At 34.6% G+C, this 19,850-nt stretch overlaps 2 protein-coding genes and 1 pseudogene across 2 annotated transcripts; 1 reads left to right on the top strand and 2 right to left on the bottom strand.

Moving 5' to 3' along the window:
* The first annotated feature begins 3,302 nt into the window (after positions 1–3,302).
* Positions 3,303–9,236, top strand: LOC146904045 (uncharacterized; annotated as a pseudogene).
* A 3,008-nt stretch (positions 9,237–12,244) lies between these two features.
* Positions 12,245–13,258, bottom strand: LOC146904046 (uncharacterized). The gene is made up of 3 exons (XM_085728218.1): positions 13,130–13,258; positions 12,797–12,985; positions 12,245–12,685 (listed from the first exon to the last, which is right to left on the bottom strand). Exons 1-3 carry the CDS (start codon positions 13,256–13,258, stop codon positions 12,245–12,247), a joined length of 759 nt encoding a protein of 252 aa, XP_085584344.1.
* Positions 13,259–14,388: 1,130 nt separating this feature from the next.
* On the bottom strand, positions 14,389–14,925 carry LOC146904047 (uncharacterized). The gene has a single exon (XM_085728219.1). The coding sequence runs from the start codon at positions 14,923–14,925 to the stop codon at positions 14,389–14,391; it is 537 nt and encodes a 178-aa protein (XP_085584345.1).
* Between the last annotated feature and the right edge of the window lie 4,925 nt (positions 14,926–19,850).

Raw genomic sequence — 19,850 nt, forward strand, 5'->3', positions numbered from 1 at the left:
TGGCGCATTTTTGAAATTTAATTTTGAACCACAGGAAAATAATTATAATTTTAAATATTTTTTTAAATAAAATACATTCCGAGGACAAAGTTCCTCGGAAATGCTAGTCACTTTTCTGTCAGCCTTAGCAGCCGCGTCAGTCTGAGTTTCAGTTGTCAAATCATTATTCCGAGGACATTTTTCCTCGGAAATAAAAGTTCCTCGGAAATTTCCTCGGTAATTGGATTGCAACCAACTATTTTTCCAGGACTACATTATAAAGGTTTTTCATTCATAGAACATTATATGCAATTCATTAGATCTAAAACAACAAATGAACTTGCCAAAATATTTAGTTTCTAATTTCTTAGGTCTAATAATGTGGATGGTCTTTCTTCTTATTTGGGGTTTGGTTTTGGGAACTCAATCAGCCACAATGACATCTCAAATTCAAATGGAAGCAAATGGTATGTAGTAGACACACTTCTATGGGTATTAATAGCAAAATGTGTTAAATCTTTCGGTTAATGTCTGCCATGATTACACTTTTTGTTGGTGTACTTGAAGCTTGAGTTATTAGAGGCTAAAATCTATTTAGTTTATATCTTTATGAGTTGAGATATTAATTAAAATTTTTTTATTCCATATTGTTTTTACTATCTGATTTATTAATAATTCTGTGGGCTGAATTTGGCTTATTTGGAACAGGATTCCTCCTTCCCCTTTCAACGCAATTGATTTTGGAAATAAATAGACTAAATTGATATATAGACTCCGGTGAGGTGCAATTTTGAAAAACTAAATTTGAGGAGAATAAAATTTTGGTTTTTTTATTCATGAAATAAATTTGGTCTCAATCTTCTGAGATAAAAATGAATCTTTGCTCTAAAATCTAGTCCTTCATTCAATATAAAGGTATTAATTCTAATGATCATCCTGATTTGCATAACAAGCCTTCAATAATCATGAAGGGAATGAAAAGGCTGGTACAGTATAGTACTTCTTTTCATATGGTTCTTCAACTTTGACTTATGAAAGGGAGCTTCACCAATCAACTTTGTCTAGATCTGAAGTTGTTCTTTTCTTATCAATCAATTTTTATCAAGGACTAAACAATATTTCAGTGTAAAGAAAAATAAGTTGTATTTTATTTGTTTAATTATATGTTTAGGAGCGTAAAGTTGACCCGATGACGAAGAAAAACTGGCATCCTAAAATGGACAGTTATGCACAGGGCTTTGTGATTGACTAAGTCAATAGATGACTTTAGAGACACACGCATGTCTATATTTAGACGTAACCAATGTGGCAAAGCCTTTACATAGAAAGAAACAGCATAACTCTAGACTTGTGGTATATTAAAATAAACCCGCAATACTATTTTTCTTTGAAGTGTGTTAGATTAGTTTAGATTTTAACATAAGAATGGACGTGAATGTAATTCAAGTTTCTCTAAGTGGAGGGAGTAAAATGTTTTCCAGTATAGTGTAGATTTTTTGTTAGTCATGGTGATTAGATCAATATGCAAAACTTGGAGTAGTGACAATTGAAACTTTAATAGGAAGACACCCTGGTGATATATTGTCATCACTTCAATCTGCATCAACTCAGGGCATGGAATTATGTGAAGTATTAGACCAACGTCTCCCATTTTCAAATAATGTGATTGTTTTACTTGACATACTTCGTGTTTTCGTGGTAGCAGTTGCATGCTTAAATTTCAATCCGTGCTCTTTACCAACAATGAAATGCGTGTCAGAGAGTTTTTCCATTTTCCTCAAAAAAAAAAAAACAGAGAGTTTTTCCATTGAACTTACACCATCAAGTATTCCTTTAAGTGATATTTCAATGTAGCAGCTCATTAGTGAACTAAAAGGAGAGGAATGCTAGGGTCACACCCTCTAACACTCTCCAATAACACACTCCAATAAGAATTAGCCGCTTCATCCAACTTTTTTATTTTTTAACTTGCTACCGGTTTCATTTTGTGAGTAACTATTTGTTTTATTTATTATTATTATTTGTGTCAAAAATCACCTTTTCATCTTCCTGTTCACTTCATACTTCAACTCAACCGAACCTGCAAAATATATTTTGGATACATAGTTGCAATGAATTAAGTGATTCTGATTTTTTTTTCTTCTTTTGTGATATCAAAAACGCACCATTTGCATTTTAAAATTAAATCAAACCTAATTTAAATCACAAATTCATTACCCCGTTTTCACAGTTCAATCCCCACCGTTTTCTTAAATTCAAACATCAAAGTTTGAATCTTTTTCAACTTGTTCCACTCCCAGTTGATTTATATTTGAACCCCATCAAAGAGTCCCCATAAGGATTTTGGTAAAGTTTGAATCTTTGATTCCAATTTTATGGAACCGTAAATGGGTTATGGTGAATCTTTGAGAAAATGCCCAAAAAAGCTTGGGGGTAGAGACAATGGCAGCATCTATGTGTGAGAGATATTTGAAGGAACCATGGAGATTGCAAAGTTGCAGTTTTGTTGTGTGTGTAAATATTGCAGACAAATTATTAAAAAAAAAGAAGTGGGTGTTTTTGTCAACCAGTTTAACCGGTTAATAGGTAAAGAGAATAATTTTTTTGATGATGTGACTTATTATTATTGGAGTGTGTTATTGGAGAGTGTTAGAGGGTGTGACCCTAGCATTCCTCCTGAAAGGATTATTTCACGTTGGGAACACTTCAGAAGGAAGTTGAGTGTCTTAGAAATTAGACCTCAATAAAGTCATTGTAAAAATTTATTTTCATAAGTTGTTAGAAAATGTTATAATTATGGTATTTCAAATGTGTATGTAATGCAATTTTCCATGTTTTGAATAAATTTAAATTTCTCTTTCTAGTTTTAATACTTATATTTTAATTGAATTAAATTAATTTTCCTATTATGGTTATGTCATTGACGGAATTATAAAATGCTTGAACAAGTCTGTTTTTGCTTAGTAGTGAAGCTTGAATTAATATTTAGTTTATCAATTCTAATAGGTTTTTTTCGTAGGAATTTTTAGGGAACGTCCTGAGCTGACCCAACTGTTTTTTTTGTTGACTCTTTCTAAGTTCTAAATTCTAATAGGTGTTTCTCGTAGGAATTTTTCTTTGAAAATCATTGTGTTTTCGAGATACCTATTTTTGCTATAGCGTGTGGAAAGAACCGAAAAATTGTTGTCATCTCACCTTCAAAGAATGATGCAAAATAGAAAAACATGTATCCTTCATAAATGATGCTTTTGAATATCTAATGTCGTGACACATGTGTAGCACAATCAATAAGTCATATCATTAAATATCGTACTGAATATTGGTCTTTGAGAATGACACCATTATAAATGTTTTATATGCATCTTAGAACAATGTATGCAATTCATTAGATCTCAAAAAATGAACTTGACAAAATATTTAGTTTCCAATTCCTATGGTCCAAAAATGAGGATGGTCTTTCTTCTTATCTGGATTTTCATTGTAGGTACTCAATCTGCCACAATGAAATCTCAACTTCAAATGGAAGCAAATGCTATATTGAATAGTGGATGGTGGAACACCTCTGATGCATATTTCAACATCTCCAATCTTTGCAAATGGGATGATATAGTGTGCAACAAGGGTGGAAGCATAATAGAAATCAACAAAGATTCCTCAACCACGTTTGAAACGCTTAACTTGTCTGTTTTCCACAATTTAGAAATCCTTTCTCTCTCTGGAATTGGACTACAAGGTACTATCCCAAAAGAAATTGGTCTTCTCTCCAAGCTCACTGATCTTGTTCTGCTAAACAATTTTCTTGTAGGTGAGATACCTACTTCAATAGGAAATCTTAGACAATTGGAGTTCTTAGACATCTCTTACACCAACATTCAAGGTTCCATTCCTCATGAATTGGGATTCATTAAAAATCTCACTACATTAAGACTATCCCACAATAGAATCAAAGGTGAAATACCATCTTCACTAGGAAATCTCAAACAGTTAGACTACCTAGACATCTCTTATAATGACATTCAAGGTTCCATTCCTCATGAGTTGGGGTTCCTGAAAAATCTCACAAGATTATATCTATCTCACAACAAACTCAATGGAAACTTGCCTATCTCCCTTACTGGGCTCACCAAATTGCTAGACCTTGACATCTCAAACAATTTTCTCACTGGTGGTCTCCCATCTAACTTCGGCCAATTAAGTGACTTGCGAATGTTGCGGTTAAATAATAACTCCATTGGTGGGACCTTTCCGATTTCATTGAATACTCTCTCTCAATTAACTCTCCTTAACATTTCAAACAATTTACTCAATGGCACCCTTCCTTCAAATTTTATCCCAATGATAGATTATAAAATCTCCATTGACCTCAGTCACAATCACATTAGTGGTGTAATACCTTATCGGCTTGGAAACTTTCAACAACTTCTTTTAAACAATAATAATATCAGTGGAACAATTCCCCAATCTATTTGTAATGTCCAAAATGTGAACATTTCCTACAATTATTTAAGGGGGCTCATTCCATTTTGTATATCTGATACTTCTGCAATAATAGGGAACAATGATGTATGTACTAACAAATTCTATGAGAAAACCGAATTCCAACCTTGCACATCTCCCTATTATACAATAATAAGGAAAAGTAATAAAGTAGAGCTTCACGTTGTCATTGTTCTTCCTATACTCATTATTGTAATCTTCACCTTCGCACTTATCATGTGCTTGAAACTTCGTCATAATTCTATCAAGAACAAGCAAGCAAACAAATCAACAAAAAAGAATGGGGATTTCTTTTGTATATGGAATTATGATGGACAGATAGCATATGATGACATCATTAGAGCAACAGAAGATTTTGACATTAGATATTGCATTGGAACAGGGGCATATGGAAGTGTTTACAAGGCACAATTACCATGTGGCAAAGTTGTTGCCTTAAAGAAACTTCACGGCTATGAAGCAGAAGTTCCATCTTTTGATGAGAGTTTTAGAAATGAAGTGAGAATATTTCAGATATAAAGCACCGAAATATTGTGAAGCTTTATGGATTCTGCTTGCACAAAAGAATCATGTTTTTAATCTATCAATACATGGAGAAAGGAAGCTTGTTCTCTGTCCTATATGATGAAGTTGAAGCCGTGGAATTCAATTGGAGAAAAAGGCTAAATGTTGTTAAAGGGATTGCATTTGGTCTATCATATCTTCATCATGATTGTACCCCTCCAATAGTGCATAGAGATGTATCTAGTGGTAATATCTTGTTAAACTCTGAGTGGCAGCCTAGTGTTTCTGACTTTGGAACTGCTCGACTCCTTCAATATGATTCATCCAATCGTACTATAGTTGCTGGAACAATTGGTTATATAGCCCCAGGTAATTCTTTTAAACCGTTTGTCTGTTTTTTCGATTCATATATGTATGATACAAAACATGGATGTTCATAATCTAGATACATAACACACCTGTTGATTAGTTTTTAATACCAAGTACATAAGGTTCTAATTTTTCACATCAATTATTTACTCTGTTTCTTAATTTATGACTATTTTAGAAAAGTTTGTCTCTATAAAAAAACTGAATTTCAAACTATTGATCCATTAATAATATTACTTTTTGTTTAAATATACATCTTGTAAAATGTACAATTTTTTTTTCTATTTTTTTAATTTCTAACATAAGTGTTTTCGAAGATGAGAAGTTAGAGTCGGGAAAATCCACATTCAAAAGGATATTTGTGGACATTCACTTATAATAAAATGAGCTTATTAAATACACTGCTTATTTTTTCTAATATATATGGAAGAAAAAATAATAGAGGTTCCAACATAGAAAAGACTTAAGTTTCTTTGTAATATAAAGGAAAGAGTAGTTACTAGAAACTATTTTTGCGAATCCATTAACCTGCTCAAGGTGATTTTATAAATGCAGAGCTTGCCTATACTATGGTTGTGAGTGAAATGTGTGATGTATATAGTTCTGGAGTAGTGGCACTTGAAACTTTAATGGGAAGACACCCTGGTGAAATATTGTCATCACTTCAATCGGCATCAACTCAACGCATGACATTATGTCAAGTATTAGACCAACGTCTCCCATTTCCCAATAACATGATTGTTTTACTTGACATAATCCGTGTTGCCGTAGTCGCATTTGCATGCTTAAATCTCAACCCTCGCTCTCGACCAGAAATGAAGTCTGTGTCGAAGAGTTTTGTCACAGAGCTTACTCCATTAAGCACTCCTTTGAGTGGAATTTCAGTGCAGCAACTCATGAGTCAAGAACTAAAAACATTGTTTCATATCGGGAACCGTTGAAAGAAAACCTTCACAATGAAGTTGAGTGTCTTTGATATTTGAATTCAATAAAGACATTGTAAAAGTTTATTTTCATAAGTTGTTTGAAAATGTTAAAAAAATTATGTAGTTATTGTATTTCCAATGTGTGTTTACTGTAACTTTTCCTTGTTTTGAATAAAATTGAATTACTTCTACTTCTATTACCTACTATTTTAAAATGAGTACAAGAATTATCGTGAAAGAAGCAAAGCCTAATAACATGACACTCACCATACCTATGTACAATTCTTCAAGGCTTCAGGTAAAATGCAAATGATTTTTTTGAAGCAATATCTTTTAAACTCACCAAAGTTATCAAATAAATCTATATGGTATGTATTAGACACACACTTCTGTGGGTATTAATAACAAAATGTGTTAAATATTTCTTTTAATGTATGCCATGATTATACTTTTTGTTGATGTTTTTCAAGCTATTAGAGGTTAAAATCTATTTAGTTTATATCTTCATGAGTTGAAATATTAATTCAACTATATTTTTATTCCAAATTGTTTTTACTATCTGATTTATTAGTAATTCTGTGGGCTAAATTTGGTCTACTTGGAACAGGGTTCCTCCTTCCCCTTCCAAAGGTAATTGATTATGGAAATAAATAGACTAAATTGATATATAGACTTCAAAAGATATTGGATTCAAAAAATAAAAAACTTTTATTTTTGAACTCCATATGAATCCAAGCTCCATTACGGATTATTATAATTCATTTTTCTGAGAATCAGGGGGTTAACACAGAAATATTTACCCTCCTTTTAAATTATCAATTATATTAATTATTTAGTTAACAAAATATTCATTACTGTCTAGACCAAAAAAAAAGTTCATTACTGTACTATATCTTCTTTTATAACAAACAATAAATACAATGAAATAATTTAATTCATCCTCCTTATTAATAAATTTAAATGATATACAAATTGTTAACGAAATATTTCATGGAGGGGAAAGATGATTCCTTCATCGGGGTCCCGGCATAACCAATAATACCACAAAGTCTATGGAATTTTTTTTATCATGACTCCATCAAAGCTTGCTGCTAAGAAATGGTTTTCATGTCCACGCATACTAGGCTTAACTTATGCAGTGACATATACGTTTTTTTTTTTTTATAAAGGCTAAGAAATGCAATAAAATTTGCAGGAGTGGGCCTGCACCCTATTACAGTACAAATGAGAGAGTCTAAAAATGGAGACCAAAAAGTCTCTGATAAAAGAAAAGGGTGAGACACATAGTTTTGCTAAAGGAAACTGCCAAACAACAAATCTATCTACTAGCAAAAACTCACAAATATTTAGGATTACTTTTGACTACACCCTTCTTGGAACGAGTTTGTATGTGCTCACTACTTTTGCTCTTCGGTAAAACTTGTCTATTTGTATTCTTTGTGCCCTCATTCATGTTAGAAGAATTTAATTTCTTACAATGTTGAAGTGTGTGACCTAGCATCTTACAATTAGCACAATAAGCAGGTTGTTTTTCATATTGAACTGCTACAGGGAAAGCATGTCCCTCCCTCTCAACCAGCACATAATCAAATAATTTTGCAGACATATCCACATCTACTAGAATTCTAGCATACAATCCAAAAAGCCTAGATTGTGTAGCATCGTCAATAGTCAGAGGAGTACCTATACCAGAAGCAATCTCGTAGAGTGTCTTCTGCCTCCAATACCTTGTGGAAGATGTATCAACCTCACCCACAGTTGAGCATGGGTTTGAGCATGCTGCTGCGGCTTGAAATCCTTGGACCAACCGTAAAAATGCATAATACCAGGTTTCAGATTCACCACTCCAGGAGCCCAAATTTTCCTCATATCTTCGATTGAGTGAAATTTGAACTCAAAGAATCCCTTCCCTAATGGAATTACTGACCAATTCCTGAGACTTGGCCATAAACCAGACAACTTAAGCGTAAAAGCTTTCGTTGTTAATGGCGGATCACCCTTATTCCAAGTTAATCTCCCATGTAGGTTACTCCTACAATCTGCAAGCCCCGATTCATATTCATCTTGTGAAATCTTCACGCTAACAGTGTCACCAATGAAAACCTTTGAAGGTGCATGATTCAATTGAATGTCACAGGTAGCAGGGCTTGAGCAAATGTCTTACCGGAGTTAGTCGCCGCTGTCGCCTCCGACGGAGCCAAGAAAGGCCAGGGACAAACCATAGAGAACTCGCAAGCACCAAAACAAACTTGCAATCGAGAAAATCCCGTGAGAAAACAAAGAGAAACCCTCGTCGGAACCTCGTCGAGAAAAACTTCATCGGAAAGAGTAGGAATCTTCAATTGAATTTGAAACTGAAGAGAATCAGTGATTAGAACGAAGAATACCGGTGAGAAACCAAGGAGAAACCCTCGCCGGAGCCTCGCCGGAAATGAATGAAAATATCAATTTAATTTGTAGTGAATTTTGGCGTGTGAGAATGAGAGTGGACAACGAGCATGCTAATAGTGTAGTAAATCTCAATTATTTTCTTTGCATCCTTTAATCTACTCTTGGTGATTTCATATAAATGCAGAACTTGCATATACCATGGTTGTTAGTGAAAAGTGTGATGTATATAGTTTTGGGGTAGTGGCACTTGAAACTCTAATGGGAAGACACCCTGGTGATATACTGTCATCACTTCACTCGGCATCAACTCAAGGCATGAAATTATGTGTAGTATTAGACCAACGTCTCCTATTTCCAAATAATGCGATGGTTTTACTTGACATAATCCGTGTTGCCGTAGTAGCATTTGAATGCTTAAATCTCAGTCCTTGCACTCGACCAACAATGAAATATGTATCACAGAGTTTTTCCACAGAGATTACACCATTAAACACTTCGTTGAGTGAAATTTCAGTGCAGCAACTCATGAGTCAAGAAATCAAAGAATTATTGCATATTGTGAGTCTTTGAAAGCTAAACTTCGAGCTTAATTATGCTGAGTGTCGTATAATTCAACAAGACAATGTCAAAGTTTATTTGCATATGTTATAAAATGTTGTTTTAATGTATTTCAAATGTATGTATGTATGTATGTATGCATGCATGCTTGCAACATTTCTGTATTTTGAATAATAAAACTGCAACATTTGTTCAAAAGAATCAAAATTAGATTAACAGAAGTGTAGCAAAAGAATATATATTTTAGTCAAAATTTCAAGCAAAGAAATTCATATATTTATAACAGAGTCTGTTTATGCCAATATTTCATGAGCATTGAATAGGTGATTGATGTATGCTTTTGTATAATTCTGTCAATGTAGTCATGTGCAGTCTCCTAAATTGGGCAACTTGCTTTTGGTTATAATTGAAAATAGCCAGAATGATTACTACTCAAGCCTTTGAGATGCATTAACGATAATATTAAGGGTTTCACCATAATATATCTCTGCCTCTAAGCAGGTAGCATGATAATATAAAAAAGGCTTAATTGCACTTTTTGCCCCCTATCTTTCCAAAACCGGCGGTTACTGCCCCTTAACTAATTTAAATACAAAACAGCCCCCTAAGTTTGGATTCTATGGCAGTTTTGGCCCCCTGGTCCTTTTTTGACTTGGTCAGTGATGACGTGGCACCCAAACCCCTTATGTTTGGTGCCACGTGGATATTTGTTTAATTTTTTTTTTTAATATTGCAGTCTTTTTTGGCAATTTTAAATTGGATAAAATTAAAAAAAAAAAAAGGAAAAAGAAAACGAAAAAGGAAGGAACACACATGAATCTATTCTTTCTTCTCTTACCTCCAAACTTTTTCTTTTCTCTTCTCTTTCATGTTCTTCATGTTCAATCTTCTACCCATCAAACCCAATCATCTCATTTATGTTCATCTCCTCTCTCGCCTTCATCTTCTACCCATCAAACCCAATCTCCAATTTTATCCATATCCTCTTTTTCTCCAGCTTAATTTACTCTCGGTTTCATCATCAAACCAATCTCAACATCTCCCCAGTTTATTCAATCATTTAATTCTTCACCCCCTTCAAGGATTCGAATCTGAAAATGCAGCAACAGACAAAACCTTCGACCATTCGTCACTAGTTGATTTCGTATTGCAATTTTCAGTTTTGCAAACCTACTAGCCATAAGTTTTCGATCCTATTTTGCTATAAACAGAACCCAAATTCGCGAAAAATATGTGTTTCAGACCCCAACCCCAATCCAATTCGCACAAATCCCTAACCCTAATTCATGAAAATTCCAGTTTCAGACCCTATTCAAAATTGAACGCAATTGGGTCAAAGAATAGGGTGATAATTTCACATTGAGTTAAGGATTGCAGGATTTTGGATTTGAATTCGGGTTTGGATCAGAACATGAAGCAGTAAGGGTTTTGGATTTGAATTCGGGTTTGGCAAATCTTCATTAGTTTTCTCAAAAGGCAAAGTATCCACACTCCTTAAACTATGAACATCAGATTCAATCTTTTTTATGGGAGATATCTTGAAAATCTTAGAGCTGCATTTTCGAAGCCAGGAGACAGTTCCACCAGGAACAGGGGACTTTGTATCAGTTGCAGGGGATGCTCCGGTGTTTTGCAAGAATCCAGATTTACATCAGAACCACCCTGTGTAATATCACCAACCAATTTTGGAAGAGAAGGCACCTCTAAATTCTCAATGTCAGCAGAAGATTGTAAATCAGACAGCACAAATTCAGAAATCATTTCTCTCCACAATAAATTGTTCCCTCTGACTTTTCAGCTTCTTGTTGAGGTCGACGAGTACATCTATGTCCTCCTGCATTTCTCTCCTTTGTCTCTCAACAAGTCACGTGACCTGCCTTGCTATTTTATTTTTCCTTTTTTTTTTAAATTTTTTCCATTTTTTTTTAATTTCCCAAATCCAAAAAAGACTGCAATATTAAAAAAAAATTAAACAAATATCCACGTGGCACCAAACATAAGGGGTTTGGGTGCCACGTCATCACTGACCAAGTCAAAAAAGCACCAGGGGGCCAAAACTGGCATAGAATCCAAACTTAGGGGGCTGTTTTGTATTTAAATTAGTTAAGGGGCAGTAACCGCCGGTTTTGGAAAGATAGGGGGCAAAAGTGCAATTAAGCCTATAAAAAATTCAAGTTATAGTAAGGCATATATTATCAACTCCATCGATAATTGCATTGGTAAATAACTATCAACACATGGCACTGGTTGGGGATGTTTGACTACAAGACAATGGTCTTTTAATGCTTAAAATGATAAACATTTCTCTTAGAAATCGTGGTTGGGCCTAACACAACTCCACTAAACTGGTTTGTGAGGTGAGGATTGCCCCCACTTATAAACAAATTGTCAGGCCAACTCCTAACCGATGTGGGACTCTTAACACACCCCCTCACGCTCAGGATTAGACATCTGAAGCGTGAACATAAATGACGGGTGGCCCGATAACGGAAACCTGACGACAGGTGGCCCAGAATCGTGAAGAGGCTCTGATACCATCTTAGAAAGAAAATTGTTTTTCTGACATAGAATACTTCCTATTGACACAAGTAAATGACGTTAATACCCCCAGCGGCAGTTAACAACCGCTACATGATACTCCGTCAGTTAACAACCGCTGGAACTCAGCGGTTGTTAACAACCGCTGAAGCTGAAGTCAGCGGTTGTTAACTGCCGCTACGTGCTTGACCATTTTCCAGAAGCTCTTTCCTAACCAATTTTCATTTTCATATTCATTTTCATCTAAGATTTTCATCAAATAACCACTTGAAAATTCTTCTAAAATTTTCATATAATAACCAATTGATACCTAATCATATTCATCCAATATATAACAGGAACATGGTAAAATTAAAACGCAAGAAATAATATAAAACGATAGTACGTATATGTCATAGAAATAGGAAAATGTACAGAACATGTCATAATAATACATCATGATCATCATAGTCAAAAAATACATAAAAAAATCCTAATAATAATTAGCCCTGCCTACCCTGCCTCTGCTGCCCCCTGCGCCGCCTGGCAATCTGATAAGTAAGGGCAGGGCGAGTAGCACTAGCTATCCGCATGACCTCCTGGACAATCTCCTCTTTGCTCATCTCGGCTTGCCTGGCCACAATATCATTAGCTATGTGCGCCACATCCCGGACGATCGTCGGTGTGTCAGGCATCTCCCTGGCATGCTCCTCCTTTATGATCTGCTCCACGTTCGCCGGCCTAGGAGGGGATCCTTCATCAGGTGGGAGAATGCGAGGGTGAGAGACTCTAGCATACCAAGCCATGTAGCCAGGAGCATGCTGCCATGGTCTCTCACACCCATCTCCCCAAACAGTGAATAACCATGGCTGAGCGTCCATCAACACAGTGGTCAGCATCTGTGTAGGCACCAGAGGGACATCTGACGGATGTCTGGAAATGTCCTGCACAAAGGATAACTACCTCTTTACCCGCTCAAGTAAATGACGGTACACCCTCTCCTTCCCGCACATGAGACATCTCGAGTAAGTTGACAAGATCTGAAATGGGTGCACGTCTTTGTGATCACCATAGGTAGAAAACCTGACGTCATCCACCTCCAAGCGATCCAGGCGTAGGCGGTAATGGTGCACATCTTTATGCCCTCTGCTAGTAAGCCATCTCCCAGCACATGGTCTCTGCAGCTCCCACTCCGGGTTACACTTCCTTGGGTAAGGACCTGGCAAATGCTCCAAAATCCATCCCTGCAACAAAATAAATAATACACAAAAATAATTATTCGAGTTAAATATTCAATAAATCTAAAACATTATAAAATGATCTAACATGATAATATCATTTACTCTAATAAATTCCTAAAGAAATTAAGATAAAGATTAAATTATTACCATAAAAAGAGTTGTACAGCCAGCCATCGTTCTGTTATTCAAGATAACAGAATCATCCAGATACGCGTACAGGTAGGCTAAGGTCATCCCTCCCCATGACCACTTCCCAATCGCCCCCAAGTCCGCCATGCAATCAAGATATATCAAGTCGATGTGTCTGTTCGTTTTGTTAGTGAACAGCGCACAACCGACGAGATATAGAAGGAAACTCCTCATACACCACACCCTCCTCATGGCTCTCTCCTGCAGCTCCTCCCTCGACTATGGATCCTCAAGTCGTCTAGCCTCTGTCAGGTGCTCCTCATAAACCCACTTCAGTGCGGGATAACAGATATGACCAGGAGATTCATTCCTAACCTCAGCTCTGGCATCAGCATCTGACATGCCCAACAACCTGGTCATCAGATCAATCGAACGGTCCCTATCCATCGCCTCGTCGTGGTCCAGCATGCGGCCGTAAATAGGAATGTGCAGGAGATTATGCACATCGTCCAAAGTGATCGTCATCTCCCCCACAGGTAGATGAAAACTACTGGTCTCCGTGTGCCACCTCTCGCATAGAGCACGTATCATGGCATGGGTCACAGTCGAATACCCAGTGTGTATCAAACCCTGGAGGCCAGACCCCTCCACAGGCTCCTAAAACCACCTCAAAGCCGCCTCCGGCTTATCAAGCTCTTTCAACCTTTTCCCTGCATTTATGCTCTTGTAACCCACTTAATCATGCCACATCTGAAATTCAAATTAATTAAGACATTATCACTATTTTAAATGATTCAAACACTTACGCTGCATAATATGAAATAAATTAATTCACTTACGCTACATTCTTCTAAATAAATAAATTACTTACGCTACATTATTTTAAATAAATAAATCACTTACGCTACATTATTTTAAATAAATAAATCACTTACGCTACATTATTTTAAATAAATAACACACTTACGCTACATAATATTTAATAATTAAATCACTTACGCTACATAATATTTAATAATTAAAACACTTACGCTACATTATATTTAATAATTAAAACACTTACGCTACATTATTTTAAATAAATAAATCACTTACGCTACATTATTTTAAATAAATAAATCACTTACGCTACATTATTTTAAATAAATAAATCACTTACGCTACATTATTTTAAATAAACAAATCACTTACGCTACGTTATATTTAATAATTCAAACACTTACGCTACATAATATTTTAAATAATCACTTTAAAGCATTTAAAGAATTTTAAACAATTTAAACACTTACATCATTATGGTTCATCCAAAGAGGGTTTGCCACGTGCCTCGCGTAGTCGGTCAACAGTGACGTGGTCTCAGGTCCTCCAGGAAAGGGAGGCTCTCCAGCAGGATACGGCGGTATCAATGGAACACGACGTCGTCGTGTCTGAGTCGCTGCCTCAGGCTCACCCTCAGGAACAGGATTATCTGCCACAAGATAATCCTCAATAACATCCTGTGGCATCCCCTCATCCTCTGCCTCGTCCTGCGGCGGTTGAAAAAACATCCTCTCCTCCTCTATCCGATCATATCCAACAAAACCCTCATCTGCATAAGCATGCGCTAGTGCCGGATCAACCACCTGGGAGGAGTCATCCACATGTGCCTGTAAGCCCTCTCCATGTATCCTCGGGTCCCTGCGCTTCCGAGTCTTAGGAACATACGGGTCTTCAACCCACTTTTCTCTCCGAGCACTAGCGGTACTCGCCTCTTTACCTTTCCGCATCCTATCCTCTCTAATAACCCGCTGCCGCTCATCCGTATCCCTAGCCATATCTGTACAAAACAAATTTAAAAAACATAAATATGTGGAACAATGGTTCTAATCTAATCTAACTTATGCATTCATCAAACCTAATCTAACTACATTATCACATATGGTTATTCTACATTATGGTTATCATTATGCCAAATTTATGGAACAATGGTTCTAACAATAACCATTACATTATCACAAATTAAACTTACGCATATGAAAAATTAAACTTAGGCACATTATGTCATTCATCATTATGTCATCCATCAAACTTGCCAAAAATGCAAAAAAAAATAAAAAAACTTATAAACACCATAACATATATACATTACATAATTTAACATTTTTGCAAAAAAAAAAAAATTACACAAAAAAACAAGATTCTCTCACTTAGGCATTTCATCAAACACCTTAAGTGCTATTCAAAATACTAGCACAATTGGTGTTATTTCAACATCAAATTCAACTACATTGTACCTACATTGTCTCTAAACATCAATTCCAGCATAAACAATCCATCAAAGCAACTAAATCATGCATAATTTGCAATTTTCTAACCTAACCCTAAAACTACCTAAAACTAACATTTTGCTCAAAATTATAAAAACTAACACCCTAAACAAACTACATTGCATGTAAAAAGGAAGGAAAGAACTTACTTTTCAATTAATTGAAGAAATTGGGCGCAAATTCGTGAAGTAGAAATTTGAAAGTTTGGAGATTTGAAGAAGTTGTGTTTTTGGAAAATGTGAAAGTGAAGGTTCTGCGCTCATAAAAACGCAGAACTCAACGGTAGTTAACAACCGCTGAGTTCCAGCGGCAGTTAACTACCGGCGTGTTTCCCAGCGGTAGTTAACTACCGCCAGGGGCATTAAGGTCATTTACTTGTGTCAATTGGAAGTATTCTTTGTCAAAAAAGCAATTTTCTCTTAGAAATCGTGGTTGGGCCTAACACAACCCCACAAAACCGGCTTGTGAGGTGAGGATTGCCCCCACTTATAAACAAATTGTCAGACCAACTCCTAACCGATGTGGAACTCTTAACGATTTCCAAACTTCAGAGCTCCACCAACTTGATTAAACACTACAAACATATATACCTGTTTTTACGTTTTCACTATCTTTTTTCTCTCTACTATTTATTCATTAACCAAACAAAGTACAAATAAGATAGAGACCTTTTGTCACAACAAAAAAAAAAAAAGATTGAGACCAAATTATTTATGTTTCCTTTCACAATAACTAAAAGTTGTTTTTTCTTATCGAGAACCAAATTAAATCATGCAACTTGTTTTGAGGACTAAAATGTATTTTCCTCTAAACAAAAATGTTTGTATTTTATTTGTTTAATTGAATGTTTAGGAACGTAAAAGACACTAAAGTTGACCGGTTGACGAACAAATACTCACACATCAAAGAAAACTAATGCACAAGACTTTCTAATAACATACTAAGTCAACATACCACTTTGGAGACACATATATACCTAGACGTACCATTGGGGCAAAGCCTTTACAATTATATCATATTATATTATATTAATTATAATTTTGTCAAAAAAAAATTATTTTAATAATAAGAATTGGCTGTATATAAATAATTGCGAAAGTTTATGTCACGATAATATGAAAATCGTGTTTTTAAAAAGCAAAACAAGGTTGACCAAAAAAAAAAAATCAAAAACTAAAACAAGATATCCACATATCCTAGCTCGACACATAAAAATGTTTGAGATGGTTATATCAGATGTCATAATCAGGGTTTGAATCTCAAATCTTTCACATGAGTGTGTATGAGTTTCTAATAACTATTGAGTGTGTATGAGTTTCTAATAACTATTATCATGAAGAAGAAGAAAAAAGAAAAAAAAACAAGATGGTTGAATTTTCGGGATTGTTCTTGAACTCTGTATTAGCTGAAGTAACCAAGTTCCTTTCATAGGAATTGCGATGATAGAATTAATCTCGTTGGTCTTTTCTCATAACTTATAGTATGGCTTCTTTCAAATTAAATTAAATTTGATAACTAACAATAAATTTGGTTATTTTACTTCTTTTGGACGTAACACATCTTCTTTTATAACTAACAATAAATACTACGAGATAAATTAATTCATCATCCCGATTGATAAATTAAAAATAAGGCATACAAATTGATAACAAATTTTTTTGGTGGTGGCCGAGGTTTGAACTCCGGACCTTGCATAACAAATTTTTTTGGTGGTGGCCGAAGTTTGAACTCCGGACCTTTCATATTATCATGCGATGTCCCTACCAACTGAGGTAAGATTGATAACAAATTTGATAATACAATTAACTTTCTTGTTATGTAAATAAATATATTCTATATTTAGGGGCGAGAGTAATTATACATATAAAGGATTGTTGGTTTCAATTTTTCATGTACACAAATACTATAGGCTTATCTTATGCAGTAACATATACGTAGCGCAAAATATAAATGAAAATATCAAATTGTGCTGAACTAGTGTGAGACCCGTGTCGATGCCACGGGATCACAATTAATTGTGATGTTCATCAATTAATCAAGCAATATGGCGGGAAATAATAATCCGTTTTTATACATTACGAACGGTCTCTATTCGTCTTGAGCAGGGATCTGGTTGTTTAATAATATTTGTTGATTCAAATAAAAATAAAAAAAAACATTACGAACGAAAAACAACCACTACATATCAACAACCACGGATGAACGAAAACTCTACTGAAATATGAATCTTTTTGAAAAAAATATATAACAATTTAGGTTTATCAACGCAAACAAAATCACTCAATACAATACCATACGTTTTGAATATCAAATATTTTCAACCTACATCGTAGTCTCAAAGAGAAACAAAAAAGGAAAATTGTACATATTACAACTCCACAAAAATAAAAGGTTTTCTGTATTACGAAAATTTATTAGAAAAAAAATACAATTCTTTAAGAATCACAAATCATTCCGATTTCAAAATAAATCACAGATGCAAGCGTCAATACGCAATAGAGGAAAAATCAATAAGTTTTCAATCATAGACCATTCACGATCAAGGATACTACGCACACAGTCAAATAAAAAAATGTCCAAATAAAAATTAACCGCTGACCCAAAGTCATTGACATGTACTAATCAATAACCCAGAAAAAATTTAAATAACAATAATAAGGACAAATATTGATTATATGTGCGAATAGCCCGGAGATCTTGCACTATCGCACAAATGAAGGAAAAAAAATCATAGTTGTTACGTATTATGAAGATATATGTGATGGACGAATGAGATTATTGTCGGCTACAGACTACACGACGTCGCCAGAACAACAATGAAATGGAAGCTTCAAAAACTAAATCGAGCACTTCACTGGCGAGAATAAAAGTCATTACACAGAGGAAAGTGAGATTTGGATTCATTTTACTGAACCGATGCAATTAAACCTACGCTCACCATGAAGAAACGATGAAAGATGAAATTGATTAAGGAGAAAAACAATGAAAAACAATTTCATCCTTTTTAGCAAGGGCATTTTTTTTGAAGAACAATGAAAGGATAAAGATGGAATTGAATTAAAGGAGAAGAACCGCTAAGGGCGGTTTTTGGAAGGATGGCAAAGTAGTCATTTCATAGTTTGGTCGATTCATTATGGGCAATTTTGTCCATTCAAGTCCTTTTATTTGAGTCAACGGTCGTGTTTCACTAAAAAGTTCATAGTACATACATTGTCGGTCTGAAATAGTTTTACATTGTCATTTAATTAAAACTACTGTTTTGCGGTATCATACTTTGTCAACGCATAATAATTTTACACATGCATCTAATGATACGTTCGCATATCAATTAATGAATATGATCACTCACGTGTTTTCATATCTATTAATTGACGTGACAACACACCACTTCATGTATGTGTAAAATCATTGTACATTTACAAAGGTAAAATATAGTAAATTCTAACCAATTTCATAATATCATTATGATTTGGCAAAATTCAACATTCTCATTAGTTTTTTAAGTAACATGATTATGTGTCTATGTAACACTATTTTTTTTAATAACCTTATATTAAGTTCACACTGCTGCTTAGCAGTGACTAATCTTCGTCGACAAACCTATGAGAGACATAGTGTTAATTCTCCTCATCCAACCGAATTTTTTTCATATGCATGAGCGAGAAATCGAACCATCATGTTGTTTTCCTATGCATGAGTCAGAAATCAAACAACCGAATTTTTTCCATAGACTTTAGCCATAAATTGAGCTCTTGACAACATGCTCAAGGTGATCCTTTACCACTTAGAACAATCCACTTGAACCCTGTGTGATAATTCCGTAAAATATTTGTTTATTTTATATGTTAAACTATCATCATGTAATATACTAACATGTGCAATACTCAATTCAGTCACTATTATAAGCAAAAGAGAAATGATATTTGTACAACCTTTTTTTTTGACAACTTTTTCTCTCATACTCACATTATATTCTTACTCTCTTTCTTCCTTTTTCTCTCTCCATTGTTTTTGACCAATGAAAAGAGAGAAAAAGGAGGTTGTTATAAAAGTTGTTAGCAAATGATTGTTCAAATATCATTGCTCTAAGCAAAAATCAACTTTTTAGGTTCATTCATTAAATGATAGAATATCGACTTAATTTTTACTTCTTTAGTTTAGAAATTAAATTGTCCATTCAGAAAACCTAGAAGTAGAAAATATAGATTATTATATTATGTATTGATTGAATTGAATGATGTATTTGGTCAATAATATAGACCAAATACATCATTTAATGAATGAACCTAAAAAGTTAATTTTTGCTTATAATAGTGATTTACATATGTGCAATATTACACATGTTAGAGGTACTAAAAAATTGAGGTACTAATAACTTTCCTTTACTAAAAAAAGTTTAATAACTTTGGTCATGGTGATAGATACCATATAAT

Source organism: Medicago sativa, chromosome 7, assembly GCF_051527215.1.
Source record: "Medicago sativa cultivar Bolivia chromosome 7, Bolivia_mono, whole genome shotgun sequence".
Taxonomy (NCBI): Eukaryota; Viridiplantae; Streptophyta; class Magnoliopsida; order Fabales; family Fabaceae; genus Medicago; species Medicago sativa.